The sequence below is a fragment of the Lepeophtheirus salmonis genome, chromosome 3 (assembly GCF_016086655.4).
Source record: "Lepeophtheirus salmonis chromosome 3, UVic_Lsal_1.4, whole genome shotgun sequence".
NCBI lineage: Eukaryota > Metazoa > Arthropoda > Copepoda > Siphonostomatoida > Caligidae > Lepeophtheirus > Lepeophtheirus salmonis.
In genome coordinates, this window is record NC_052133.2 from 20403065 (window position 1) to 20430097 (window position 27033).

A 27033-nucleotide genomic window follows, 5' to 3' on the forward strand; every position below is an offset into this window, starting at 1 on the left:
TTAAATAACTAATAATAATTAATAGGTATCAAATGCGTGGTAAGTTGAGAACTGAGTGAGTTCATGTAATATGTATCTTTTTCACAGTGGTTCACTAGTTTCTCATAACATAGACTCATAATATTCATTATATTAACATCAATAATACACAAATTCAACTGTGAGATTGCATTTCTATATTGTATACGTTTCAAATAAAAGGTCGTAGATTCGTTCAAGACATAAAGAGTATTTTTATAAAATGGTCTGGGAAATAATGAATCTTTTTTACTCTTGAAAGTGTTAAATTTGACAAGGACGCCCAATTTATGATATAAGAGTTACTCATTTAATAGAGGAACCCTTACAAAAAATATAATTTAAATACCTCATATTTTATTAAGCATAATTGCGTGACAATGTTATTAGGTCATATTATATTGATTAAATAATATGATAAAACTACGTCTGATCAAAAAGCGTAGATGTAAACATTTCAATATTTATAATTGATAAATTAATGAGTAATAATTATGTTGAGGCATACATACAAATTGCGTAGTAATTCGTATGTATGTACGGGACCGTGGAATTCAAGATATCGAACCCTAACTGAAGGAACGTGAAGAAGAAGGGAGGGAGAGGGGGAAGAATTAAAGAGAGAGAGATAAGAATTATGATTTATAAAGAAGGGCGCATGAAGCAAGTAAGTAAGTAGAGAGAGAGAGAGAGAGAGAGAGAGAATATTTCTTTCAGCTGATGTGAAACCCGGCTAAAGAAGGCGAAGCTAGGGCAAAAACCTTCTGGAACATTTTTTAAAGTTGTGCACTCGGAAAAATATTATTTGAGTAGTGAGGAAGGAGGTCCTTTTATTGGTTGAGATCTTAATTTTTCCGATGAAGAGTATGGCAGGTTTTGGAGGCGTTCTTTGTTTCTTGTGTGGAGTGTGGCCGGACTCAGTTGGACTCATCGTTTCTTTGTGGTGTTGTGTGTGTGTGTGTGTGCGGCCGACTTTATCAAAGTGAGGAATAGCTATCGTTGTTTCTGTTGAAGTGAAGCAAGTCTTGGCTTATTGTAAAAGTTCCTCCTCCTTTGGGATCATCGCCTCGTGCTAATCCAAAAGCTAATCGTTGAAGAAGATCATGCCATCTGTCGTCGGGGTAAAGGGCGTGACTGTGGGTGAGGGAGGCAATGGAGGAGTGTGTGAGGGCGGTCCTCTGGTGTCTGCCCTGAACCTGGTGGACAAGAAAGTGAGGAACTTGGAGAAGCGGAAATGCAAGTTGGATGGGTATCGAGCAGACTCTGAGCGCGGGAAGGAGTTGAACAGTGACCAGACGTCAGCCATTGCCAAATATGACGAAGTGATCCACACTCTGGAGTTTGCGCGTGAGTTGAGCACTCAGTTCCGCACACTGTGTTCCGAGGACGACCGATTGAAGAAGAAGGCTGCCAAACGGGAAAACGTGGAGAGGACTCGCTCCGAAGCTTGCAAAATATCTCAAGTTCTCCGCTTTCAAGCCGTGATTGCCAAAACTCAAAGCATATCAGACTGGGAAACTCAAAGCAAACTCGACTCGAAACTCTTGACTGGAATCAAGGCCTTTATGGATCTCATCGCCACGTCGGAAACGACGTCTTCTTGTGCCGAGCATTTCCTCGCTCTCATTGATGGAAAAGCCGCCAAAAAGATGGGTGGCGTGAGCTATGCCGCCTTGAAGGACGGGTTTCTATCTGTGGAAACGAGTCTGGAGACGCCTCCACCCTCTCCAGAACCACCTGCATCACAGGAAGAAGAGGAGGAAGAGGAAATCGTGGAAACAGTGGAGGAAGAAGAAGAAATGGCACCCGGAACAGGAGAAAGAGCCGAAGCACCCGTTGCTGAGTCTATGGAAGAGCAAGTTGAAACTCCACCTCCCACACAAGAAGTACTTGTTGCCACTCCACATGTTGAAGAACCTCAAGAGTCAATACTCCCTGTCAATGGGGATCATCATCCCGTGCCTCCGCAACAAGAGTTCAACTTTTTGCAAGAATCACAAATTGACCCCATCAACATGGATCCCGCTGTTGTGGTCGTTCAACATTCTCCTCCACAAGTCTTTAATCAGCAAGCCCATATGTATCCTATGCAACAACAAGTACCCTTTCACCTAACGACAGCCGCACCACCCTACCATCCACCTCAGCCTACCATGAGTCACTCCGATCTCCAAGTGCCTCCACAACCTCAAAAAGAAACGCAAGAAATTGAAACCAAAGTCTATTCCTACTCTAATGCCAGTGTAACATCTCAAATCTCTCATTCTAAAAACGTCGAAGTTGATGGTCATCAGTCTAGTCCAGCACAACAACCTACCATTGAGGACTGGTCTGAAGAATACGAAACACCTAGAGAAAATGGTGGATACTTAAGAGGAAGAGGCCGAGGCCGAGGTGGTGGTGGAGGTTACAGAGGACCCCGTAAAGATAATGGTAAGTGAGGGCTTTAGGATTCATTTTGCTCCTAGTAATTGATTTATGAATAACAATCTATTTTTCTTTTAAAGGTTATCGTGGAGGTAGAGGTGGACGTGGTGCTCGATCTAGAGGAGGAGGAGTACACATGAATGGAAATCACTACAGGGGTGATAAGGAGTATCGAGGACGTGGTGGACGAGGAACTAGAGGTGGATCTTACCGTGGAACTGCTGAAAAAACTAATGGACATACTCGAGAATAATCTACGTCATGCTTATTTGAGTATGAACCTGGAATAAATATATACATCCGACAAAATTCTATTTAAAAAAAAAAAAAAAAAAAAAAAAAACTAAAGAAAACTTATCATAACATTTTATTTTTAAAATGATCACCTCATTTAAAAAAAATAAATATTATAAGGGGTAACGAAAAGAAGAGCATTAACTAGCTTAGAAGCTAGAATGATAAATATATAATATTATCAGTATTTTTCCCTTCATTTTCTTTGTTGTAAAGGAAGCCTAAGTTTTGTATTAAAACTTTTAATTTTATGGTGTGTGGAAAAATTGGATGGATTGCAAAAAAAAAAACACGAATTTTTGCAATCTATGCAGATACTCTGTAGTTTCAGTAGCATATAATAATTATTTTTTTTTAATCGTAAATATTGCTCTCTTTATACTGGTGTGTTACATAGTAATTTATTACTTCAGGCATTCCATGATTACTATTACATATTATTAAATATCTTTGGTTTAATAAGCTTTATTTGTCCATTTTTGATTAATTCTTTCTCTCCTTCTGTTAAAAGGGAATATTGAACGCACAGTAATGTATTGGATGCATCTTATTATCTTACAGATCTACACACCATATCTTTGTCTTATAAATTCATTGATTGAAGAGTACTTAATTTGTTTAATTAAGCTTCTAAATATACTCTCTTTTTTTTTCTTTTTTTTTCTCTCTCTCCTCTCTAGGAAATTATCTAATTGTATTCATATTTTTTTTAATTACTTTCTGTTGTATTAAGGCAATTTCTGATTTTTCCTTATTGTTTTTTCTTTTCCTTCCTTAAAATATTATCATGTTGTAAATGTTCTTTGAATTGATTCATTCAGCAAACTTTTATTAACTTTACTTCATGATTTAACATTAAGGACATCCTCATTTTCAAACTGAAATACAAATTGAATTGCTTGGACGATTTAATACGTTTTGCTTTTTTTTTTCTCTCTCTTTTTACGACTATTGACTTCGTGGTTGCGTGATACTTTTCCTTTTGCCGCGCTGCTGTTGATTTTTCTAATGTGAGCCTTATACAAGCTCCTTATAGCACATATTCATCAAATTTATGACTAAGGTACTAACGTTTGTATGGACTAGTTAAGCTTGTGTGATAATGGTGTGTTACAGCGAGACGCAGGAATTAGTTAAATGGATCAAAAGAGACCCAAGCATCATGGCCTCGATCCCAAGGAATGTTGTAACAATGAAGGGAAAGTTGAATTATGTTCGAAATTCAGAAAAAGGACAAAAGTTCTTGAGGGAAACTATTAGGCGTCTGCGAGAGACACCTCATCATAAAAAGAGCTGGGAACATTATCTTGTTATGTCGGGGTTCTACTCTGCAACTAAAGAGTTTCAAAAGGCCTATGAAGCAGTATCAGAGGCGGTGAGGTTACTTCAGATCGACGCTAATGTGATAGAATCTTTGGACCTGAATGAGTTTCTAAACTATGCTCGTAAATTATCAGAGGACGAAAAAGAGGTGCTCCACACGTTTTTTCGTCTAAAACTTCAAGCGGATAATAACATTTTAGAGTGTAGGTTTGAGGTTGAAATTGAGCCAGAGAGGATAGAGGTAAGAGAAATCCACGAATTGAATACAAAGGACTTTCATAAATATTACTGTCAAAGAAGAATCCCTGTTGTGATAAATGGTTATTCCGGGCCCAAGTGGACAGAGCAAACCTTGATTAACCAAATTGGATCGAAAACAGTATTGCTGAAAAGGACAGAGGACTACTCTGATGAGTGGGCTTGTCTTGTTCCCTCTCATAACGTAACAGTAAAAGAATTTATTGAATCTGGCTCGGATAAAGAGTACTTATTTGATTGGAGCATACCCTTGCATTGTCCAGATAATGAGCTTGTATTTCAAGTACCCCATATCTTTCTTGAAGGGGATATTCTTAAGCGTACTTCAGAAACAGCGATGTATCATAAAAGCTGGCCGAGTTTGTTTGTTTGTAAGGCAGGAATGAGTTCTAGATGTCATGTAGATGCTTTTGATTCACACTTTTGGATGTACTTGATAAAGGGAAAAAAGAAATGGACGTTCTTTAATCCGGAATTCATGGCGAATCTTTGTCCCATTTATCACTCGTCTCTTGATCCAAGTTTCATGGCAGCCAATAGAGATAACATCAAAAAGATCCCTAGAAAAGTAGTATATTTAGAACCAGGACAACTACTCTACGTTCCTCATGGATGGCCTCATATAGTTGACAATTTGGAGGACTCTATTGCAGTTTCCGGGAACTTTGTAAATTATACGAATCTACCTCATGCCTTGAAACAACTTAAGATGATTTCTTTATCCGATGCTTGTTTTTTGGATTTTTTGGAGGAATTTCAAAGGAGTCATTTAACATTTTAGTATAATATATCTAACTAATTATATTAAAAAAATATACGTATACATAATATAACAATCGCCTACATATTATTTATTTAAAAAAAAAATATAATTAGCTGACATAAATATCTGCTATTTCAAAGTCTCTCCTTTGTATCAGGATATCTGATATCTCATTTCTAGCTGTATTTAGTAGTAGTGTTGGACATTTAATATTTGATCCAACAATGCTAAGTTTTTTTCTTCTTTTAGAGTGTGGAGAAAAGGGTGTTTAATGTTTATTCACTGAATTAATCTTTCTTATTCATAGAAATACAATAATTGTACACATATTGTTGTTGTGTAGAATTGGTAGCTACCATTTTCTTAACAGGTAGCAAAACTTTGACCAGCACGCTATGCAGAGAGGGGTCGTTTCATTTATTCCCCTAGATTAAAAATCAACCATAGTCCATAGTTCATCTTCAATCATTTACATGTAAGGATACATCTCACCAAACGACAGAATGTCCAATGTATATTGCAGTGTTTACGGATTAAGTGGGGCAGCCGTGTCCTCACTTGTAGGGATCGCGCTGGTAGGAATAGCATTCTCTACAGATAATTGGCAGCACATCGGTGTGAATCGTTCCTATTTAAGTGCACTGAATATTTCCGAGATTAATGAGAACATCCATTCAGATCTAAGGTACTTTGATAGAGTACGTGGACTTTTTAGAGTATGCTTCCCCTTTGAACTCAGACCAAAAATTGATGGGAAGCTCTATTTAAATCCAGTGGAGGAATGGTGCACAAATGTCGATTATCAGATGAAAATAATGGATGGCCCCCTTTTACCCTCCAGGATCACTCATAATGCAGGGCTATGGTTTCATTTCATTCGCACATCTGTAGCTGGATTTATCTGCTACTTTATGTTAACTGGAGTTGCCTGTGTGTCTGGGCTCATTGGCTGTTGGAGAGCATCAGGGGATAATTTAATTTCTACGTCAATTCTCATGTTTCTAGCATCTCTCACAGGAGGACTCGGAATGACTTTCTGGCACGTTGCGGAATTATATGAACTTGAAAAAGTAAGGAAATTAATTTAAAAGCATAGGTCCATAAATTAATAAATAATTAATCAATGGATCTTTGTCTATTTAATAATCGCCTACACATTCTCTCTACATATTTTTAGGTAAAGGATGAGAAGCTTGAGTTCTTTCTAACATGGCCAGATTATTTGCAAAAAGCAACGCATTACTCTGTGGGATGGTCTTACTTGGTCGCATGGATTGGAGTGGTGTTCACTTTGGCTTCTAGTTTATTCTTTCTCTCCTCTTCGCTCTGCATTCGTAAAGAATTGAAAGAGATTCGACGACGCAATGAGAATTTAAGCAACAAAAATCGTATTAATTTGGAATCTTATGCTACTCTGCAAGCTGAAGGAGGCCTTCGTGGCTTTTATTTGGCTCCTCCAACTCAACCTCCTCCATTACCTCTTGTCAATTATTATTCTGGCCCCTTCTCACATCCTCAATCCAATTCTTTTGATAATATTAGTCATGATGATATTTACATGAATGGACTATTTAAACCCAAGGAGTTGGTGGATGCAAAACTCTAAAAAAAAAACACCAAACTTTGTTTTATGCATCATCACCCTTGACATGACAATGAGTCATTTCTCTTTCTAAATATCTACCATCAAGAATTAATTTATTAATCTTTTTTCATACATGTTTTGAATTAAGTTTATTTTTGTTCCTATCCCTTGTTAGTAGCAATTAATTAACCAATAGAATAATTAAATATAATTCATTTTACATCCCAACATAAAAAATGAAGAAACTAAAGAAATTAAAAGTTTTTACCCCAAAAAAAATCTTTTTAACTTTTGCATTTTTTTTTTTTTTTTTTTTTTTTTGAATTAATTAAAATATTTTATAAATTTGTCATATTTTTACTAAAGCCAAACCTTTATTATTTTTTTTATTATTTCCTAAAAGATTAACAATTTTTTATATAGATATACGTATAAAAAAAGTTTAATTTTCCCCCTTTTAATATAGGACCTTTTTTTTTTTACTAAAAAAAACCTGCAATATGTTAATTTCAATGTGTTCTTAATTATAAATATAAATGGTTGAAATGTGTTGACACATAGAGACACCAACTTTCAACCACTAACTATATATATATATAACCACCAATCCCCTCTATCAACTCCTGGACTCTCTAATTCCAGCATAGCATCTTCACAGCGAATTAACCAAATTTATAAGCAATTAAACGGATATTCTATGCCCCCTGTCATGAATTAATTAATTATGTTTTTATTTTTATTATTTTCAAGTAACGTCATAATTATGTAAATTGAGCATCTTTGAGGAGGCATAAGCAATCAGATTTATAAGCCTCAAGGTCTGTTGAATCGGTCCTAGGACTGATTTCCTAATTAGTCTTCCTCCCAACCTTTCAGTTTTTTTTATCGGACCGATCTGTTATTCAATAAAATAGTCCTAAGGGCCCATTAGTTAGTCTTGAAGTCCTATAAAATTGAAGAATATAAAAGTGATGAAATTAATGAATAGAATGTATTGAGTATTATACGTTCTAACCACACACCTCTTGTGACGTAGTTTTGTAAACAACATCATTGTAGCTGTTGTAGTTACCATAAAAGACCAATAAGGACTGGTCCTACCTAGGACTGACAAATTTTCTGAGGAAGAGTGAGATTTTAGTCTTTTTTTGTTTTTTAGATCCATCTAACATCAGTTACTTCTATAACGTTGCATACTCTATTAAATTAAAAATGTGTCTTGTTTGAGGGTGAGAGAAAATGTCACGTTATAATTTTTTTACTTCCAAATTTCATTTATCATTATATTTTTACTGTTCCAAATAAGAAACATTTTAAACCAGTAGAAGCTCGGTATTTTGAAATGGAGAATTGTTGTCGTTAGAAGATTAGATGAAGGGGGGGGGAGTGACTATGCTTTTTTGACAATTTTGACAGAATGTTTTTCTTTATAAATGCAAAATTTTACACGAAAATTTTTTTTTAGAATAATATAAATAAAATATTAGAACAATAATTTTATATGACGATAAGCATAAAAGTTGTGCAAAAAGGGAGTTGGTAATTATTACTCTATGGTCCAGTTCAATTAGTGTACCAACATTATAGATGTGGTAACCTGTTTTTTCCCCCTATCTACACAACATTGAAGTTTTATTTATTTATCTTTTAAGCCATTAAATACTTTTTTCAAGATCCTTTGATCCGTATTATTTCTGAAGAAGTCTCCAATGGAGACGAGATTGATTGAGAGTTACTGATCTCCTAAACATCTTTGTTTTATTGTGTTGGTTGATTCAAGTCCGTTTTCTAAAAAGATCCTTTGGAAATTTGTACATTTTGTTTTTTTAATAACTTTATCTCTAAAAGTTAATTATGCAATCATTGACGTCATTAAAATACTTTATAGGAGAGTGTGTACCACTAAATTATCTATCTAATTAAAATTGTACTTTCATAAGCATGTTAAATTCCATTAGGGGTTGGATTTTTTTTTACCTCTTTGCTATTTGAAATTTTTCATGGAAAGTTGTAATTTTTGTGTGATGAGAGTAAAAATTCCTTGATTGGGTTATAGGCTCAAGTCTTTCCAGCATAACCCCTGTCTGTGGACGCCTCTGTTCAAAATAACTGAGTACAAATAACATTCCATTCTTATTCATTTTATGCAGCTCATAATTGTCAATAAAAATTGTACCTTTTGACGATACATGATTGATGTTTTTTCAAATACATAGTGCCACTGTAATTATATATTCAATAAAGTTTAAAAATGACATCTTAAAGTTGTATTGTTTGTAAAGTCTCGTTTAGTCGGAAGTGTCAACTATAGTTACTTTTCCATTTAATAAAGGCTTACATTAAAATCCAATTAAATTTTGTCAACAAAATATCACTTTTTCTGCCTTTTGATTAAGATGATGAGCTTCTTATCAATTATATCTCGAGAAACCTAGAATTGACTTTTATAAATGACATGTCCCCAAGGTTAATAGAAATACAAGGTTATACCATAACGCGTGTACGACTGATGTTTGACTTCCACCACACTTTTAATATTGACTTCATAGTAAATGAATGGTTGCGTGTTTTGTCAAAATCTATTTTTCTTCCCAGCAGTCGGTACGATACATTAAATTGAAAATTCTAGCAATAGTGATGTCATAGACTATGAGTGGTTGCGTGTTTTCTCAAAATCTTAGATCAGATTGAAAATTCTAGCGAGCCCAATAACATGATGGTCTAACTTTGTTTTTCTATTAACCTTGTACATCCCTCAATAAGTCCCCAGTCAGACACATATATGACAATATCGTTGAGGCCCACGTAACTTCCGGTTACTCCTAACCTTCAAACAGTTCAAGTCAAAACTTCATTGTATTCTGACCGCTAGGTTAAGAGGTTACAGTCGTTTAGTGACCCAAGTTTTGTAAACATCACCAGCTGCTATTAACTCAGCAGACAATTTTCTTGATTCAGACATGTAGGGATGAATCCATGTTTTATTATTGTTACATAATGACGCAAGAGATCCTTTTTATTTCACTGGAACAGTTCCAAACAACGCTCTGAATCGTTGATAAGTTAATGTTTCTGGTCTGGTGCGAGCAAACGCGGCACTTACTTCGAAATCAACTTGTGCATGCCCAAATTTTCATTTAAATTGTAAAGGCTCTACCTACTGAAATATATCACACAACTTCATATACGGTCTTTTTAAACTATTTTGTGAACATTTTTTACATTTAAAAAAAAAAACCCCGCCGATTTTGGGGGACTAGAGCGTCAGCTTAATTGGTGCTTGTAAGACCCCCTTTAAATTTAAAATGCCAGTCAATAATAGTTGATATCCCAGGTTCCGATACTCCATAATTTTTATCAAGCCACTGTTTAGTTTCAACAGTACTTTTCCACTTCAAAAAACTTTGTTCAATCAATACACGAATTTTCTTTCTATCCATTGACTTATGGATAGTATATGAAGTGTTGCTCTGTGTTGGCCATAAAATATTTCTGGAGATAAAAGCAATTAGAAACACATCAACTCAATCCGAGAGATTTTGCACATTGCCCGTAAGATATACATTAGAACAAAATAATATCTTAAACTAAGCACTACTAGAAGAAAAGAATAATCGACAGAAAAAAAAATATCTGTCAGGTGCAGTCCCATTTAAATTATCGGAAAATTACATCAGTCTCGATTGTTTTGTAAACCAGCTAATATAAGTAAACAAGGATAATGCTCATTAGAAATGCTCTGGACAATTCAACACTGCATTAATTAATAAAATAATGGAGGGGAGCAGTAACTCGAAGATTTTGAAAAACACTAATCAACAAATGTTTGCTCTTAAAATGAGATGATGTTTTTCATTGCTTTTATATCCAGAAGTATTTTGTAGCCTACACAGAGCAAAATCAAAATCAAATACAGGATGCGTGGACAAAATCTGCCGTTTCAAAAAACAACAACTACAAGCTTATTTTATAATATTTATTGATAAAATAAAAACGAATATCTTTATTAGGATATAGAGGAGCTCAATGTAGCCGCCGTCTGCAGCCAAAACCCGCTCAATGCGACTACGAAACCGAGAACAGGCATTTTGGATCTCCTCTGCTTCTATCTCACTGAATTTCTCCTTGATGCAGGTGATGGGATACTGCTTGGTGTTATGGGAGGAGCTGTTGGTCATGTTCTCCACGTAGGACCGGACAAAGTAGTCCAACGGGTTCAAATCCCGTGATGAGGAAGCCTAGAGGAGAAGGGTACGAACGCAAAAGCATTGTTTTTCAGCCATTATTGCGTTCGCTTAGCTTTGTGGACTGGAACCGAGTCCTGCTACCACATCCACGGTCTGTCGATGACAACAGACTTGCCATGGCTCTCACGGAACGCTGGGGGTCCTTGTCTATGATGTCCCTGACCTTGTCGATGAAAGTGACGTCCCGGACAATCCTAGTGCTCTTTTCCTCCTTCTTCTTCCTGTCAACAACGTCCATCGGATCCAATGACTCCTCCAGCGACTTCCTGAGACTTCTGACTCTTCTAACTGGCATTAACAGAAGGCCAGAGATGTCAGCATTGTTTAATTTCATGTGATCACTAAGCATAATCTGAATAGCAGCGCACCTACAATCTCTCTCATTGAACGTAATGACTTTTCTTGGGCACTTAAAATGATGCTATTGCTACAAATGGTGAACAATAACTAAAGCCTGAGAAAAATTTTAACACCGAAAACAGACGGATCAAACATCAGCTGATGGAGTAATGGCGCCTTTAAAATGCGGCAGATTTTGTACACGCACCCAGTATTCCATTTTGTAGTAAGAATAACAAATCCTTAATTTGGAGGGAGGGCTACAGCCCCTCCATACCTCCCCCTGCGGTTGTCCCTGTTTAGGTGATTGGAAATGAAGTCAATAGAAAATATTTTCAAATCAAAGTTGTTCTTAACACTAATCAAATCTCTTCTCTTCTTGATCAAGCGGATAGCAACAAAATTTAGGTCTTGAATCCACATTTGTTATTACTATTGTAGCCGTAGAACACTATAACGACCATTAAAACCTTCCACCAAAATAATTTTGCTCTATGGAGCCTTTTTTTAAACCACGTTTTAAGAGTATAACTACGATTCAGAGCCATATTTCGTCCAGAAATAACTATATAGATGAAAATTATATGATAACAATGGAATAATGTAGCTCAATGGACAACGCGCTAGGGAGAAATTATACTCTTGAACTCAATGTTCGTAGGCTCACGTTTCGGTCACCCTTAGAGAAGGTATGACACATTATGTACAGTGTGCGGTAGCGAATCGTGCAGTAATTGATTCCCGTGTACAACTTTGCTCAGATATTCAAAAACAAAAGAGCCGGAGAATTGAAATTTTTACTGATTTATTAGGATGTCATTAGCTATATCATTTCTCAAAATGGCCTTCCTTAGCTACCAGTATGACCTGGATCCTGTGGCAGAAGACCAAGCACGTCTTCTTCCCAAATGTCTCGCTCATGTCCTCCCAATCCTTATCCACTGCAGCCGTCAGGGACTCCATATTGGGTTAAGAAGTCGCACAAGCCTTCACCTCAATGGCGCCCCATAGTCCAGGGGGTTCAGATCCGGGCTTGACAGAGGTCAAAAGTCCTTTGACCAGAATCCCCTCAGGGTATCAGCAGGATTATAATTTGGGGGGAAGGGATTGGTTTTTGGATTTTTTTGAGAAAAAAATTCAAATATTCCATTTTCGGGAAAAAATATCAAAAATTCATAGATATTTAGAGAAAATTATTTAAAAAAATAAATAAAATTCCTAATATGACTTTTTTTTATTTAAAAAATTGGCCATTTTTCTCATGCTCTTTATCCGGCTCATGTCTATCTTCTCTTTCACCGAGTCCAAAAAGAATGGAGGACAAATTTAGTTGAGACTACCACTGCCAGGACTCTGTGCAAGGCTCAGGCTATCCTTTTTCAGCTTCTTCACCTTGAAGACGAGCCTCTCCGAGTAGTTGACGATCCTGACAATTCCTGCCACCTTGACATGGGCCTCAAGCAAGTCGAATATCCTTTTCCTTTGAACTTCCATCGTTGCTCTCGATCGTAATACAAATGTCTTTTTTTAAAAATTGTTGTAATTGGATTATCGAATAAGCTCATGCCACTTAAATTAGTTTAAAATTAGGGATACGAGCTCTAAACAAGTTTAAATTGTACTGCATGATTCGTTGCCGCACACTGTATAATATATGGACTTCAAAGAAGATTCCTATGTCAGATGGAGTTAATGTAATAATTTACTTTTTTTACATTAGAAAAAAAGTAATGAAAATATTTCAACATTAGAAAGATAAATGATATAATAAATTCACTTGAATAAAGTTCTTACAAAGTGTGTCTAATCATACAAAATCAATTAAAAGGGAGGATCATTATTTGGCAAATTTTTGAATTATTTTTATAAATTGCTTTAAAAAAACCTAAAACTAAGGAATTCACTTTCTATTACAACTGTACAAAAACTTGCCATCCAAAAAAGTTTGATTTTGATTGATTTTTCAGTTTAACTTAAAATTTTCTTAATGAATATTATAATAAGCAATAAAAAAGTTGTGCGAATAATTCCAAAAATAAGTAGATCAGATTATTTAAGCTCTAATAAATACTAATAAAATACATTGGATATGATACATATTTAAACTGCGGTTTATTTCTTGCCTCTAACATATTAATTACTTATTAAAATGAGTCAAATAAAGGGCTTGATTGAATTTAATCTGTAAACATTTCAGGGAACCTTAAATTCCTTTTGTACGATTCACACCTAAAGGGACACCAGTGTTCAATAAAACAAAAAAATGAACCAATCTTGTACCATTAAAATAAGTAGAGATTACTAGATTTATTACAAGATTTCTATATACGTCTTTACATTTATTGTATAGCATAAACTATCCTCCCAAAAGAAAAAAATATATAGGGCCTAAATCATTTGTTAGTTAGGCAAGTAAGTCAATCATATCAACTTCTTTTTATCTTTTAAGTACTCTCTGAGTCCTGACTATAATTGTCCTTGTATTTCTCCACAATGTTTAGAATAAATTACAAACGAGGGCGGTTTTTTGTATTTAAAAAAATCACTGTATTATAAATTAAACTATATATAAGGTAAATGTTTCAAGTTTGAAGGTGCTACGTTGTTTAGTATTTTGTTCGGCACCCATAAATAGTGAACGCTGTTTGTACATTTGTGATAATGGAAAAAAAATTGATTCTCGTTATGTGATACAATACTTTAATTTAAAAGGCCCTAGTCCAACCAATATAAATGCTGAACTGAATTCTACCCTTGGTGAATCTGATCCTTTGTTTGCAAAAGTAAAATTTTGTCTAGCTGTGTTTAAACGAGACTGTACGAGCTGCCACAACGAGAAAAGCAGTGGTCGACCGAATGAGGTGACAACTTTAGGCATCGTGAAGAAAATCCACAAAGCTTGAGCTAGCAGACATTGTAGACATTTCAAAAAATGCGGTTCATTAAATATTGTCTAAAAATTTGGACATGAAAAAGCTGTGTGCATGTTTGGTGCCTCCTTTGCTAACACTCAAGCAAAAATAGTGTCGTCAATATGTTTTAATTGAGTGTTTAGCGATGTTTCACAGCAAAAAAAAGCAAATTTTTTGCACTGTTTCATGTCAATTGATAAAATATGGGTCCATCACTTCACATATGAGACAAAAGAACCATCAAAACAATAGGATTAAGAGGAAGAACTGGCTCCAATGAAGGCGAAGACAGTTTTAAAAATTATCAACAGCGACTATTATGCAAATTTATTGCAATGTTTTAGTGAAGAAATAAAGCAACAACGGCTAAATTTTGACAAGAAAAAAGTAGTGTTTCATCAAGACAATCCATCAGTTCCCAACCCCGTTATTGTAATGGTCAAAATTAAATAATTTTTAATTTTTGAAAGTTTGAATTGCATACTATTTGTCAGACTTTACACCTTCAGATTATTTTCTGATCCCAAACATGAAAAAAATGCCTCAGTGTTCAAATATTTTCCAACAATGAAAAGGGATTTCTACAGTTTAATTGCTTTTTGAGTTTTTATTATACAAAGGGTATCGAACTTTTTGAACATCGCAGGGATCAATGTAGAGAATTGAAAGGAAATTATTCTGTAAAAAAAAATCCCCCAATTTTTTGTGTGTTTTCTTTGTTGGGTCGTGTACTTCTGGGTCTGCCCTCATTCTATCTATCAATATATTATAATACTCTATATAGGATTTTCTTTCATACTGCATTATAAATTATGATATTGCTTAGTAATACTTCTAATTGTTTAACTATTACAAGTATATTGAGAAATATGGTAACAAATTGTTAATTCACTGGGAAGAATAATTAAATTTTTTAGTGGTATAGGTGTATTAAATAAATTACAATATGTTTGGATGATTCATTACTTAATTAACATAGAAAACTAATTAAAAAAATATATTAATTTCTCAGTCCAATATTTTAATGTAACTATAAATTAGTCATGAAAATATGGTATATTTTTTAGCTGCCCTGTTAATTTTTAATTGGTAGTATAAAGAAGGAAACTTCTTTTCCTTGCAGTTGTCATTATTATTTAATTTCTGAGTATTAAACATCATTTCCTAAATAGATTCAAAACCTGATTAAACATTCGTGTGTGGTCATAAATAATGGAGTCATTGTTGGACTCAGAGGGGGATTAAGGATTGACATCGGAGTCATTTTAACAAATGTCCTTGTATATATCCTTTTCTCATTCTTCCCTTGTCACAGCTGATTCTAGCTGATCTAATGAAACGTCTTGAGCATTATTCTTTCCCTCATCCAAAACATTCTTGAAATTGTCAAGGGTTTTACATGCCCTTTCTATTCTGTATTTTCATCACTGGTTAGAGTTATGAAGAGCTAAAGAATCTTCATTATAAATAATGTTGTTCACATATTCGAATATTTAAAGAAACATCATGAATACATTAAATGTATATTATATACACACCCACCAAGGATGCATGTTATCTATTACTGACTGTTATCATGCAAACTTGAGGATATACTTTATCTTAGTGTATGTTAAATTATATTTATATAGTCTGAAAGATATTTATTGAGGACTGTAAAACAAAGTCAATGGCTATTGATTGGTTCATCAAGTAAGTTTGTGATTCTCCAAATGTTCTCTAAATGATCCAAAATAGGGTAATTTAGAAAACTTTGTGGGGAATGGAGGGAGTGTTCCTAGTGTTAAATGAAATAAACAAATAAAAACCATGCCACTAGTTTGAAGTAAATGAATTTTACTTCAAGTACCTTTGAGCTAACGCTAAAAAAGTTACCTGAGCCCTATCGTTAGCTCTTAGATACTGAATGCATGTATATAATTTCGATGAATCCAAATTATTCCTTTACTATTAAACTCCTTATTTTTGGGTTCTTTATTCACATACCAAACATGTTACGATTTACAACCTTATCTATTATGGGTGTCCCGTTTTATCTTTATGAATAAAAAATACATTAATAAACCCTTGCGTTGGAAGGAATATTTGTCGGATCTATTAATGGTGTAAAAATCACGAAACCTCTTTAAAAAATTGCATTTAAAAAAATAAATTATTATAATATTCGGTGCATCACTATAAAAACAACCTTGAAAAAAAATCAAAAACATAAGGACAGCTCAAAATATATTAAACATACTATTTTAGTCAATTATAGCCTTTGTATTCAAATTACTGGTATGCATTCAGCTACCCAAGAATTTTAACTATAGTTTAGACATTTAATTGATTAAGGCGACTTATATTAGTCCCGATATATGTCCATTCAAATAAATTCTGTCCATCTCTTATTCTTTTATTGTGACGATGAATTTTGTCTATTTTAAGTGCAATTTGCGGCTCTTCCAAACGGACAACAAGAATATTTTTTTTATAAAAATTGACGATATTTCGTCCAAAATACAAATGTAATCCAACAATTTTGAGAAAAAATATTCTAACTTGATTTTATTTAGAGTTAGTTTAAAAAAGAAAAAAATTGGGGAAGTATCCATTGCAATAAGTACGCTCACCCCAATTTAGTCAATATTCACATCCCTAATCAGGGGCGACCGCAGGTGAAGGGCTAGAGGGGCCTGTAGCCCCCTCCCAAATTACAGATTTTTTATATTCTTACTAGAAATTGTAATATTTGAAATTTAATTACATTTTCCAATTTTTTTCGAAAAAATGTAATTTTTTGTAAATAGCTTTGGATTTGTTCATCCCAAAATTTTAATATTTAAAATTTAATTTCAGAATTTTTTTACAATTTTTCCTTTTCCAAAAAATTAATTTTCAAAAATTTCAAAAACCAAGCCCCTCTCAAAATATAATCCTGCAGACTAATTAGAACAACATAAAGGTGAGTTTTCACATCTCTTCTTAGACTTGTATATAAAATATGACCTTAACTTGGGTGGAAGATTTTTTATTAATCAGAAGAGAATTTTTTTCCAAAGGTGTTACCATTATAATTTCATTCTTGAAGAGAGTATATCCAAATATAAAGTAATAACTGTGTACATGAAATACAGAGTGTAACAAAGTTTCTTAATAAGTGTAAGCCCTTGTTGGATCGGAGTAGAACGGAGATAGACATCAGAGTAATTCCATAATGCCCTTGTTATATATCACGCAACCTTTCCCACAAAAGAAACTGAAAAAATGCCCAAAATAAGTTGTTAGTAAGCCAAATCTTTCCGACTATAGAATTATCATTCTATAACTATTGAGAACTGTTCACAGCTTATCAAAAGGTAATTCTAATTTAACCCATCAACGTTCAAAACACTGATGAGGAGGAAAGAAGCTGAGACATTGATAGCGGAAAACAAAATACATTGTACATATATTTTTGTGTTTGCGAGGTAACAGATTAATTGGCAGACTTCCTTTGTAGTGCGTTAAACAGCTTCAATCCAGGTCAACAACTCATTATAAACTATTAAGAAATATCATCCAAAATATATACTTTTATCTATAGAATTTCTGCTTTTTTCTGTTGTTTGGTCTTTTTATTCAGCTGACTCTTTTGTTTTTTTATATTTTCTTTGCATGATAAGAAGTAGGATTTATTTCATCGTCTTCTCTCGTGGAGTTATGGAACTGATCTAGTATGGAAGTCCTGATAGCAGAGCTGCTGAAACCTGGAAAACATTCTTCAAATTCTCTGAATGATCACGTTCATCTTTTTTTGCATAGCGGCAGGTCATATTTTAGACGACTCTATGTATTGTACACTGTGTATGTAAACAGCGTTTCGGGGAATAAACATCCTATTTTTAAGAACACTGCATTTTTTAAAATATTTAAATCTCATCATTTACCCTTTGAAAATAAATGGTTTATGTGATTTAAAATGTTTCTTATATAGAAGTGTAGATATGCCCTTTTTGTGTTGCAGACAAAATCGTTGGGGTAATATCGTTGCATGGTAAAATTGCAGTGACATTATCATTATGAGACAAATTGGTCTGGGTAATATCATCGGTAAGCAGCAACATCATTGATTGTATTATGATTGTGAGTAATTTCATTTTAAGACAATATTATTGTGTGCAATCTCATTGTATTTATATTATATTTGGACAATAAAACTTTTGAATGATGAAGAAAAATGCAATTAAAAACCCCATTTAATATCCCATAATACACTCCGGCCCACATGCTGTACAAGTGAACTGATGGCCCCCATGGTTGATCAATTTCCACCGTTCTCTGAGCATCAAGAACCCCTTCTAATACAATACTATAGTACACCCCAGCCCACGGGATGTGAAGCGAACTGCTCGTCCCCAAACCACGTTAAATTCATCCGCCGCCGCTTCCATGAGGATTAAATACTACTTTTAATATACAAAAAGATTTCCCAGTCTACAGGTTGTGCAGATGAACCCCTGGAGTCCAAGGCCAAATCCGTGTAATATCTTCATGTTTAATCGAAGAATTTAGCCTGCCTAGCCCTTAGGCCGGAGTGTATTATAGAATATTAGAAGGGGTCCTTGATGCTTAGAAATACGGCGGTGGTGAAGTTTAAACTACCTTGGAGCCCGGTACTTCACCTGTACAGCCTGGTGTTTCAGTATGACGATGATATTGTCACCACAATTATAGCACACAACCGTTCTACCCCAACTATTTTGTAGACGTACTTATGTACAGAGTCGTTCAGGTAAATCCGGAACACCTTTAACTGTATCCTAAAGAATAAGTCAAGCGAATAGAGGTTTGATATTTTATTTACAAGTTCTAATAAAACAAATGAAAAAAACACAGTCAATGTTTCCGACATCTTCGCCAATCATTCGCTCGATACAAGGCCTACGGATTTGAGGCCTCAACCGCAGGGAGACTTTTTCCTAGTACTTGATGATGGAGGCAATGCTGTTGTGTTAATTGCCAGATACCCTCCCCTCTAACTCCCCCTAAATAAAGTAATCCATGGGATCAATATCGGCGGGAGTTATATCGCCATGTTTAGGGGTCTCAAAATGGCCCCTTCTCTTCTTTCAACAAGTTTTGGGTCTTGTAGGCCTTGTGAGAGGGGACTGAGTCTTGTTGAAACAAAAACTCGACACTATTGGCCTCAGCTTTCATCCAAGGTATCACTTAGTCAGACAGGAGTTCACAGCACCTGTCATCACCCGCCCTCTCCTTTGGCTCAAAGAAGATGGGGGACATGACCCTGTCGTTGCACCCAATAACCTCAAGGGTTATGATGCTGGCTAGAAACTTGGTTTTAAAGACTCGGGAGACATTAGCTCTCACTTTGGCTAACCATCTGTCGTTCTGGATGTCTGAATAAAAGATGATTTGGTTACCAAATCGTTCAGTAATTTTCTTCCGTGGGCAGCCCAGTTGGCTTTTATTTTGTCTGTAAGGATATGTCATTTGTAGAAGCGGTATGCCTTCATTCTCAGGTCAGTGTTTATGTCTTTGGAGACTATTGCATGGCTTAAAAAGGGTTTTTGTCAAAAACGTTAATTGGAGTCGCAGGAAATGTCTTCACTGACCTTTTGAGGCCTACGAGGAATCTAGGAGTGCGTTTTTATCAGTCCGAGACTTGGGGGATTTTTCTCTTATATGCCTCCTTCTATCAGATGTAGAAGTCGTAGAATGTGCTCTTTGGATACCCCAGCAGCTTTTTGATGTACGCTGAGCTGTGTCCCGCGCAGGATAATTCGATGATGGTGTTCCTCCCAATCTCCTACATAGTAAATACTTGTTTTGAATTTAAAATTGCACAACTTACTTAAGTCTATGGCTCAACCTCTCACTTTAAAATTGAAATAAACGATTTAAATACTTTTCTTATTGTTCATGATGTAGTTAAATATGGTCCGGATTTACCAGTACAGTACTGTTTATTGTCTGAAATTTTATTCTATTCCTCAAACTGGCAAGAAAGTCGGCATCTCTCTTTTTGTTTTCCACACCAACTTGAATGGGAGGACAGTCACAAATGTTGATAACCTTATCCTCATTGTTAACAGTCTTTAGACAGACTGTTTAACTCCTTCGCGGTGTCGTTTTTACAATTCCCGCGAGGAAGAGGCCGGATATTCATAGTTGTAGACAGCGTTACCTAATTAATATTTACTCACTGATTATAATAGACCCTTCTTTATAGTTTCTTTGTGGAGTAAAGGTTGCGAAATACTCCAAAGATAACAATGTTTCTAGATTACACCCTGACAAACATTACTGCAATATTTCTAAAATGCTGAGGGGCCTTTAATTATAGCATTACCTAATTGATTAATTATATAGTGAAAGTCAGATTAAAAAATGAGAATTCATGGAGATAAAAAAACGTATTATAAGTTATAACCTCTTTGTTATTAGTTGTAATGAATTAAACTCTGGTTGTTATTTGTAGATTGACAAGGTGCAGTTTGAAACACAAAAGATAGGAGGGATTCTTTCATCCATTGAATGTTCATTGTTCAGATTGTTATTGACATTGTAATGTTTAAGTAGATACAAGGGAGTCAGTCAGTCCCTTTTGATGATCCTCTCATCAAAAATAGAGTCAAAAGCTGACAAAACATCTTCCAAAAGTACAATATATTGTACATAAAAAGAATTGATGGGTTCAAAGCACTTTTAGACATTTGGTATGTATATCTCTGATGAAAATTAGATTCGGCTGTCCTCAATGCTTCCAGGGCACAACATTTTATAGCCATTCGCAAGAATAACACAAATCATCATCCCATAACTTTTATTCCTTGGATCTATCCTGAGATTTCCTACCAATTTTGAAACTAAGGAAATAAAATATGTGGCCTGTCAACATAAAAGCAAACCAGAACGATTTTTTTCCCAAAATTGAGTCTGGATTACGCTTGTTTTCATCGATGAATTATCCTCAATTTCTATCAACAAATTATTCGGATTAACCTTATCGAAGTGCTACAATTTGTACAAGTATGTATATTTTATTTTTACAAGACCATATCGGGGCCAAATAAAGTTTTATAAATAAAATTAAGGTTTTAAACTATAGTTAATAATCTTGGGTATTTCAAATCATACCAGAAATTTGAATACAATGCTCATAATGGACCGAAATATATCTATGAAGTATTCGACTGTGCATATTTATATATTGTAAAATATTAAAATGAACTTTTTCTTCACTTTTCTTTATTATTTTATAAGATTCATTTTATGTTAACTCAGCGCATATCATATAAGTCTCTAGTGATAGTGACAATGTATTATTGAATTATGACGTAGGTATAAGTAATATTTCACAGCGTGAAGAAAGGGGGAAAATGACGTTGCTCCGTAGAGACCATGAGATTTTTTTTTTTAGAAGTCATGAGCTCTTCATGACTTCTAAAAAAAATAAAAAAAATAACAATCCTTCACTATCTGGAACAAAAAACAACGCCATCATTCAATTTAAAAGTTTTATGCAATTAATATTTGAAGTAAAATGTAATTTGATATTATTAGAAAAGAAATTCCGTCAATATGCAAATCCAAACGTGACCTCTACATTATTTTTTTTATTAAAAAAAAGAGGAGAAGAAGAATAAAAACTTCACGCTCAAGACGCCGGCAATCCCGTAAATTTTTTTACCCTCTTCGAATCACTGATTTGACACTTTGTTGCTTTGATTTTTATCTCGGAACCTTTTCTTAAAAGGAAACAGAAAAAAGGGCCAAAATCAGTTGGTCAAATTTGGCCAATTCTTCTTGAATATGGAATTGCGATCTATTAACTAATTGTTGAGAATTATTCACAGCTAAACAATAGATAATTTTAATTCAACCAATCACGTTCAGTAAGGGGAAAATATAAAAATTTTATTAAAGGACTCTCTTTTTAAAGTATAAGATGACATCCTCCTCCTTCAGATCCAGTTTCTTGAAGTTCAAATTGAGATGATAGGGGAATATCAAGAGTTTCTTTGTGAAGTGATCTAATCCATACACTCAACAAATTACAATATGGAGAGAAATTAGAATAAGTTTAGTCAATAAATATGCATAAGATATTTATTCATTGACATCTTTGAAACTTTCATCAACAAGTTTAATAATTTAAAAGCTTACATATGCTGAGTGGTCCATTAAAATCTGAACACTTTGAATTTTAAATTTCCACCAGATATAATTCATTAATTAACAATAGAATTTCAACAAAATTAAAACTGTAAACAGATGTAGGTTCTAGCTCTCTGAATCCTTAATGTAGCAGCTCTTAGCAGCAATGGTGCCTTCCAAACTGAGGCAGAACCCTGGCATCCACTGGGGATGTAGTTCTCTGTCATGGATTTTCAGTGCTGGCTGACATTTGCTTTGATGGCCGTGGTGTTTGGATGACAGACACTGCAGGATCAAAATACTCATTCAAAAGAGTCTTGCGTCGGAGGAGATGGGGTTCTTTCATTGCTGGAGTAAAAAGTGGCCTCTCCCCCTCATAAGGCTCTTTCTACCTACTGTTTTGAAAGCTCTCTGGACAGTCTTGTGTGAAACCTGGAGATCTACTGCAAATGTTTCTAGGACAATTGACCAAAAACAATTTTGCCGAATGACATTTTACCGCGGGGAAATTTGCCGAACGGACATTTCGCCGAAAAATAATATTCAATTTATTAATATATAGGATCGCATATTTTAATTTCATTTAAAAGGTGATAGTATGATAAAAAGGGATTGTTGAAATAATATATATGTCATATAGGTAAATTAATGGGTGTTTTTTTTGCAGAAAAATATTTTTATATTCATTAAGGATCATTTTAAAAACACAATACATTATTATGTGGTTCGAATTGTAGTAGTTCGAATCGACTGCAGACACGTTTCTAAGCATCAAGGACCCCTTTTAATATGCTATGATACACACGGGTGGGTTGTTCACCAACTACTTCTAAGCAAGTGCTCTGTACTTTTTTGTTCAATGTTTATGTGATGTATGCTGTTAAATAGAAATTTATATTCTTAGAAATATAATACTTATATTTCTTTATCTCTTTTTTTTTAATGAAGTATTATGCATATCCGATTTTAAGGGATGGATTGTGCACAACGCGTAGGCCGGTGTGTATTCTGGCATAATCGAAAGGGTCCTTGATGCTTATAAAAGCAGTGCCAGTGGAGTTTAAACTGCTTTGAGAACCTACCACGATTGAATTCAACCTACTTCCGGGCCCAGGCTTTCACCTGCACAACTTGTGGTTCGGAGTGAGTTATAGCATGTTATAAAAGCGTCACAAATGCCTAGAAAAGCAACAACGGTGGAGTTTAAACTGCTTTGGGATCCGACGCTTCACCTGTACAGCCTGTAGGCTGGAGGTTATCAAATGGCGGTACTTCATGACAAGTTTCTTCATCATTCAATAATTTTATCCTCCAATATAATACAAATTGCAACGAAATTGCAGACCTTGCAATGATATTACTTATAATCATAAGGCTTACAGTGATGTTGCTTCACAATTATATTACCCACAACATTTTTGACTCACAATGATAGTGTACACGACAATTTTACCGCACAAAGATTTTGTCAAACACCTTTTTAACACAATTATTTTACAGAGAACCTATACTGTGTTGTGCTTATATAATATTCATTAATGAATATAAAATATTTTTTTGTTTGCAAAAGAACACACAATAATTTACCTAAGTATATGACATATAAACCATATGAACAATACCTATTTGTCATAATATCATTTTAAATTCTATTGAAATATGTAACTGTGTATATCAATAAATTTAATATCATTTTTGGTCAAAATGTCACACTTTTCCGAAATGTGTGTTAGGCAAAAAATTGTCCTTTGACGAAATGTCATTCGGCAAAAATATTTTTGAAGAAATGTCCACTCACGCAATAAAATATAGTGTTTTCTTAAAAACTACCTCAACTTAAAAGAAGTGTACTATTTTAACCTCTTTGTCACATGTCGTTTTTCTTTCTTAGTTTTTCCTGACACCATCTCACACACTTATGGCGGGGAATGCAATGTAAATATTATAATTTTTTCATCTGGGAATATAGAATTTGACTTTTTTTATACTTTTGGAACCTATGTTGTAGAATTGAAAACCTGTGTCTGAATCCTTAACAACTACTTATCAAAATATTAATTGTCCATGTGAGGATCTTAGGGTTATCAGGTTGTTTCGTCAGAAATACCAAATAATTCAATTTAATGCGTCACTGCCCAAATATTTGATCAACAATTTGTATTATTTATAGTGCAAAATATGTGATTAGTTAATTGATTTTGATTGGCTGTATATTTAAATAAATAATGGGTTTTTTTCCGAAAAATAGCTGAAATTTAGCCACATAATAAATATTGATGTTATAAAAAAAGTTATATCTATGGTATTTGTTTGCAAAACATATGTTATCGTAATAAAATATTTAAAAGTAAGTAGGCAATAAAAGGATATATTTTTGATAAAGAGTAATTTTTAAATCCTTTTATTTGAGGGTCCCATTTTGATATACAGGGTTTGGAAGCAAAACGTGGACTGAATGCCTGATTTGAGAAAAATGTCAATAATTTTATTTTTTGATAAATAATTTTGAATTTTTTTTTTTAACAAAACTTTGAGACACGACCTTTGTGAACATGTTCACTCAATATGGCTCCTCTCAGTAGCAATCACAGCCTCCACATGGCGGCGAAAAGGCTTGCAGGAGTTAATGATAAGCTTCTCGGACAAGTTGTTCCACTCCTTCACAATGGCGGCCTTCAGGGAGTCCACGTTCGGGTGAGATGACCGGTTAGTCTTCTTCTCCAAAGTACCCCACAAAGCAAAGTCCAACGGGTTCAAATCCAGCGAATATGATGTATACATGTCCTTGTACCAAAAATCAGCCATATTGTATGAGGGTGCACTATCTTGGGTCTACACATAGTTGTCTTTTGGGTAGGTGGTCTTGAGCCATGGTAGTATGGTAAACCCCAGCACCTTTTAGTAGGCCTCCTGGCCGATTTTCTCCATAAACTTAAAAAAGAAGGGACGTATCTTCTTGACGTCAGACGCCACGACCCCCAGGACCATTTTTTGGGCCGGATGTTTTGTACAGAAACCCCCCTTTACCTCCTCTGGCGATCCTCTAAACCAACGGTCGTTCTGACGGCTGTAGACTTGGTCCACGGTGAAAAATTTCTCATCAGAGATTTTTTTTTCTGTGGATCCATTTGCCTTGATCCAAGCACGAACTTTCTTGCACCTCTGCAGTCTCCTTTCCGTCAGAGTGTCCGTTAACAGGAGGTATGGGTCCTTGTGTAAGAGGATACATCCAAGTCCTCCTTCACAGCCCTCCTGATTGTCCCCTCGTCCACGTCAAACTCGTTATAGAAACGATTCATGGATTTTGCGGGGTCCTCACTGATCTTCTTCTTCACGTCCCCCACAAACTCAGAATTCCTTTTCAAGTTGTGCCCACCACTTCCTTCTTTCCTTGAGAGGTCTTTTCCATCCTTTTTCATATTGGCCACCTTGAAAATGAGGCTCCTGGAGACCTTCACAATGTCGATAATCTCTGCCACCTCAATTTTGGCATCCAGAAGGTCTGAGATCCTCTGCCTTTTTGCTTCTTGTCACTCATGATGATGTTTATTATTGTTTGCTTACGCAAAAAGGACAGGAAATTCGGAATAGGCGGGGGTAAATCACAAAACCTTTCTATTTTAATAACATAATTAGCATTTATTAACAGTCCACGTTTTGCTGGCGAACCCTGTACAATAATTGCCATATGTTCTTTAGTATTATTATTAATTTTTTAATTATCCTTGGTTGTTTAAGACCCCAAAATGGCGTATATCAACAATACTGACTTCAATTGTAAAGGCTCTATTGTATAATTTTGATACAATAGTATTTTGTCCTTCAAATACCCTTGAAGTCTTATATATGAGTATAAAAATATAATAGATGTCTAAGTACATTTATCATCGTCAATATACATTTTAGATTCACGTCCCTGGCTATGTAGTGTGTTAGTAGAAAATACAATATATATACATTATACAATAAAATAAAAAAGTTCGCTACTGCATTCCTGTTCTGGACAGATCATTTTCTAGTTGAATTATTTCTAAAACATTATGTTATAATGTGTGTATAACATGGTTGGAATAGTAAGGCAAAAGGAAAAGAGAGCGAGAGATGAAAAAAGGAGAGAGAGATGGAAACAGTTTTTTCCCTTTTCCTCCAGGATTTTTTTATTAATATTATTATTATATTTCAAAATCATTCAAAAGCAGAAATCAGGACTCTGTTTCTAAATAAAAAATACATATTTTATTGTACATATATCTAATAATAAGATCCTAGTCAAATAGTAGGGCAGAGCATGGGCTGGAGGGGCTGCAGTCCCCCACAATTAAGTTATTTTTGATTCTTACTAGGTAGTTTAATAAAAAAATTTACTGTCTGTGAATAGCTATGGATTTTTGCAATTTTTAATATTGGAAATTTATTTTCAAAAAATTTTACATTGGAAATTTATTTTGAATTTTGTATCAACAAATGTAATAAAATTTTTCCAACCTTTTTTCAAAAAATTCTATTGTCTGTGAATATTTTATTCAAAAAAACTTATTTTTTTGAACATAATTATGGATTTTTGAAATTTTTTTCTAAAAAAAGTTAATTTTTTTGTGAATAGATGTTGATTTTTTCAATTTTTTTTTCAGAAAAAAATAATTTAAGACATTTTATTACAAAAAAAATATTTTTTTGAAAATTTTTAGATAAAAGAATTTAATTGTTTGTCAATAGCTGTTAATTTTT

At 34.4% G+C, this 27033-nt stretch overlaps 4 protein-coding genes across 11 annotated transcripts in view; 3 read left to right on the plus strand and 1 right to left on the minus strand.

Moving 5' to 3' along the window:
* LOC121114586 (phospholipid-transporting ATPase VD) overlaps positions 1 to 27033 on the minus strand; it is a 267528-nt gene that overhangs the window by 6396 nt on the left and 234099 nt on the right. The window lies entirely within an intron of this gene.
* Positions 204 to 3651, plus strand: LOC121114571 (uncharacterized). Of its 8 annotated transcripts, none has more exons than XM_071887121.1 (3): positions 204 to 2451; positions 2526 to 2992; positions 3301 to 3651. In XM_071887121.1, the coding sequence occupies exons 1-2, from the start codon at positions 1122 to 1124 to the stop codon at positions 2696 to 2698; spliced, it is 1503 nt and encodes a 500-aa protein (XP_071743222.1). In that variant the 5' UTR covers positions 204 to 1121; the 3' UTR covers positions 2699 to 2992; positions 3301 to 3651. The 8 variants fall into 8 exon arrangements, with proteins under 8 accessions (XP_071743222.1, XP_071743223.1, XP_071743225.1 ...); XM_071887122.1 differs by having other exon boundaries at positions 3344 to 3651; XM_071887124.1 differs by having other exon boundaries at positions 3367 to 3651.
* On the plus strand, positions 3692 to 5156 carry LOC121114572 (uncharacterized). Its single transcript, XM_040708571.2, has one exon. The coding sequence runs from the start codon at positions 3842 to 3844 to the stop codon at positions 5099 to 5101; it is 1260 nt and encodes a 419-aa protein (XP_040564505.1). The 5' UTR covers positions 3692 to 3841; the 3' UTR covers positions 5102 to 5156.
* LOC121114573 (uncharacterized) lies at positions 5455 to 6816 on the plus strand. Its single transcript, XM_040708572.2, has 2 exons — positions 5455 to 6153; positions 6261 to 6816. Exons 1-2 carry the CDS (start codon positions 5587 to 5589, stop codon positions 6687 to 6689), a joined length of 996 nt encoding a protein of 331 aa, XP_040564506.1. The 5' UTR covers positions 5455 to 5586; the 3' UTR covers positions 6690 to 6816.

Excerpts from the sequence above, each read along its gene's own strand:
- LOC121114572 (XM_040708571.2), top strand. The coding sequence starts at position 3,842 with ATGGTGTGTTACAGCGAGACGCAGGAATTAGTTAAATGGATCAAAAGA.
- LOC121114573 (XM_040708572.2), top strand. The coding sequence starts at position 5,587 with ATGTCCAATGTATATTGCAGTGTTTACGGATTAAGTGGGGCAGCCGTG. Across the intron at positions 6,154-6,260 it reads AATTATATGAACTTGAAAAA|GTAAAGGATGAGAAGCTTGA; the intron begins GTAAGGAAATTA and ends ACATATTTTTAG.
- LOC121114571 (XM_071887121.1), top strand. The coding sequence starts at position 1,122 with ATGCCATCTGTCGTCGGGGTAAAGGGCGTGACTGTGGGTGAGGGAGGC. Across the intron at positions 2,452-2,525 it reads AGGACCCCGTAAAGATAATG|GTTATCGTGGAGGTAGAGGT; the intron begins GTAAGTGAGGGC and ends TTTCTTTTAAAG.